At 58.5% G+C, this 3453-nt stretch overlaps 1 protein-coding gene across 1 annotated transcript; it reads right to left on the bottom strand.

Moving 5' to 3' along the window:
- On the bottom strand, positions 1–3194 carry LOC119097607 (uncharacterized). The gene is made up of 2 exons (XM_037220650.1): positions 3124–3194; positions 1–781 (listed from the first exon to the last, which is right to left on the bottom strand). Exon 2 carries the CDS (start codon positions 778–780, stop codon positions 454–456), a length of 327 nt encoding a protein of 108 aa, XP_037076545.1. The 5' UTR covers position 781; positions 3124–3194; the 3' UTR covers positions 1–453.
- Positions 3195–3453: the final 259 nt, after the last annotated feature.

The raw sequence follows: 3453 nt of genomic DNA, 5'->3' as shown, positions 1-3453 counted from the left end.
TTCCAGACTGAAATGTATTATAATGTCAATACGAATACGAAGCTCTCTTGATAAATGTAACATCTCAACACGTCTACATTTTTTGTTTCGATAAACAGCGCAATTATATAAATACGTACAGTTTTTCGGTCAACACATACCCGTTATGCACAAGACACATCAATTTCGTCCCATCAGTCCGAAGCAAAGTCGTGCTCACGCCGTCAGTGAGGGTCAGGTATGCAGTTTGGCACCACCTACACGCACCAGAGCACACTGGGCACCCCCACCCTGCGCCATGATGCCAGACCGAGCCGGACTTCAGTCAGCGCACGCGCACATTTTTGGCGCGGCTGTGCCTTCGTCGCCGCTCCGGATGTTGTCATTGCAACGCATCGGACCCGCCACCTGGTGTTGACAGCAGGGCTAGTGCCGTCGCTGGTGCCGGTGACGGCTGGTGACAGCTGGTGACGGCTAGTTCGCCGTGTACGCCTGCGCCTCCTGCTGCTGCACCTGCGTGACGCCGGTGCGGATGACCACGGTCGGCGCGAACTGGGTCTGCACCACCGTGCGGTACACCCGTGACGGCACGACCAGGGTGTTGGTGACCAGCACGGTGCGGACGACGGGAACCACGCGGGTGCGGTACGCCGTCTGCACCACTGTCTCGTAGACGGGCACCACGTCGGTGATGACTCGGCGCGGAGGACAGCGGGCGCGACCCCCGCCCCCGCCCCCGGCCGGCAGCAGCACGGCGGCGGCCGCGGCCAGACAGCTGACGAGCAGTAGCAGGAGACGCATGCTGCAACAGGATAGCACGCGTCAGGGACCAGGCAGGTAAAAAACAGCGACAGGAGACGCATGCTGCAACAGGACGGCACTCGTCAGGGACCAGACAGCTGACGAACAGCAGCAGGACGGCACGCGTCAGGTACCCATCGGGAGTATGAGCTGGAGGCGGGGATCCCGGGATCTGACCGTACACATGTCTGCGTTTCTGTACTCCCGTAGGTAAGCCGCATTTGATGAAATCGAGCAAAAGCAAGGCTCGGCGCTTGTATCACATCAGAATTCCAACCTTGGGCCCTCTGTCTCCTCTCATATGCTGGAAACTATTGATGCGACTCCGAGAGCAAGCATTTGGATCAGGTGGCAGATGTCGATATGATGAAGGATGACGAGGTATACTATTATCCGCATGCACGATAATAGCACATGCAAGTCCAACTATATGAAAAACGCACGGCAAAAACATGTGAGAAAATCTGGTCAACAAGCGACAAGATTGTAGTTAGCTGTGGTAGGGTTACGAGGACTAGCCACGAGTAATCGCACGCACCGAACAGTTTATAGAGTTCACTACGGCGAAGCAAACCCCAGAGGAAACACAATCTTTTCACTGTGCACTCACCTTAAGATATGCGTGCTGGTACATTGCTGTCAGTTGTGTTCAGTGCAGGACTATCTAATCGCTCAAACCTCAGCTAGTCCAGATGTTTGGTGTGAAATTCTCGGTTTTATTTAGGTTTCACACAGCACTGCAAAGTCATGATACTGAGAACAGCACCCACGCGCTGGTTTTATAGACAACAAGGAAGGAAAGCACCTGAAATAAATGCAGTTCAAAGCACATCTGTGGCTGTGGGCATGACCGAGCAATGGTACCTCTCAAACCTCTTCTGGCATAAATAAATACTAAAATATTTTGAAAGCACATCACCCTGAGTGACCCCTGACTAAGGACCCGTTTTCTCTGCGGAGCGGCAGACAGTGTCACCGTCCCAGCTCAATGTGAACCGTCCACTGGCGCCGCTGCTGGGTCTCCCGTGCCGCTGGCGACGCGGGGCGAACCCTCTCCGGCGAGTGTGCGCGTGACGACAGCTGGCCCGGCAGCAGGTCGGCAGTGATGTCCTCTGGTCTGTCTCCCTGCGGTGTGCTCGGGCCGGCCGTTCAGCGTGGAGGACGAAGCCTCCTGCTCGGTTCCTATTCGGCTCCAAGATACCCGGTGTTCACATCAGCGCTGGCATCGCCTGCGCTCTCTGCCTCTCCTCCGTCCTCGCTTCCATCGTCATCTCCCTCCTCGCTTCCATCGTCACCTCCCTCATCGCCACCGTCCGCTCCCTCGCCTCCCTCCTCCGAGTGGCCAGTGTTTGCCTGCAGGGCGATGGTGGCCACCTCCGTGCGGAACACGTGCGTCGGCACCACCTGCACGCTTGTGTGCACCACCTCAATGGGCACGACGCGGGTGGCCACCACCTGTTGCGTCTGGAAGTGCACGTCCGTGCGCACCACGTCCTGCACCACTGTGCGCGTGACGTACTGCACGGCGTAGGCGGTGACGACGGCGGGACGCGGGCAGCGGCGTGGCCGTCGGCCGCCGCCGCCGCCGCCGCCGCCGAACGCCGTCGCCGAGGCGACCAGCAGCAGGAGCAGGGCCAGGCAGCGCATCCTGCAACCGGAGATCAGAGCGGGCTGAGCCGGGCCGCGAGCCGAGCACGCCAGGACACGAGCGGGCGAGTCCGGCTGCTGCGCTCAGCCCGCTCGTGATCTCTGGCCAGGAGCGCCGGCCGGCCGCGCCGCGCCTCCTGCACGCTGCAGCGCGCCGGCCGTGGACGAGTGCGACTGCTTCATCGATACTCATGCCTGCGGTGCCATTGCCGTACGGGTGTGAAAATACGAGGTGTTTTGTGATTTGGTTTAGAAGTAAGTCAGTGACTGCGCGAGATAGTACTTTCATTTTAGTTAAGGATCGTGCTATCCAGCCGAGCAAAGTTGATCCCCGCACGTGCTCAGTAAAAATAGTCCGGGGAATACGAGGAATGAGTCAACGAAAAGTCGCAGGCAGCAAATGCCTCCGAGTAGCAAAAGTGTTTAGGACATAAATAAATATATCTTTTAGCATTTTATTCAACCTTCTCCTTCCCGCTCAAAAAGCCATGAAGTAAAATGCAGTGATGCAAGTGTACCCCAGTCTAGTTCCTCATCCAGTTTCTTCAACTTAGATATCGCTGCGACCACCAGCCTACCTGCTCGCCACTGCAGATCACGTAGTAGGCCGTGGGTGTGGATGTGGGCCTTACCAACCCCTCTGACGCCGGCTGGAGCCGCCGGGTCGGCCGGGGCTCACCAGGCGTGTCCTCTCACCTGAGTAGGTGTGGCGGGGTGTGATCTGCGGAAGACGACAGCGAGCTCGTAGAGCGGGCACCGGACGCTGGCGACTGGTGGTCAGCAGATGTCGGCGCCCCTCCTTATACCCGGCCGTACCCCCGCCCCAGGTGGGTCAACTCCCATCCCCACCCCTCTGAGGGGGGGGGGGGGCGGCTCTTGGTCACACCTCGACCGGACAAGGTCAGGTCCCGCCGCAGCGGCGCGTATGCGCTTGTCTGTTCGGGTATCGTAAGCTACGGACGCGGTTTCAGAGCCTTTTGAAGTGTCCTATGTGCGCCTTACGGGAGCTTTCTGTGCCTTGAGTGT

Source organism: Pollicipes pollicipes, unplaced genomic scaffold (genome assembly GCF_011947565.3).
Source record: "Pollicipes pollicipes isolate AB1234 unplaced genomic scaffold, Ppol_2.1 Scaffold_4295;HRSCAF=5057_pilon_pilon_pilon, whole genome shotgun sequence".
Taxonomy (NCBI): Eukaryota; Metazoa; Arthropoda; class Thecostraca; order Pollicipedomorpha; family Pollicipedidae; genus Pollicipes; species Pollicipes pollicipes.
This window is presented reverse-complemented; position numbering and strand designations above follow the sequence as displayed.

Excerpts from the sequence above, each read along its gene's own strand:
- LOC119097607 (XM_037220650.1), bottom strand. The coding sequence starts at position 780 with ATGCGTCTCCTGCTACTGCTCGTCAGCTGTCTGGCCGCGGCCGCCGCC.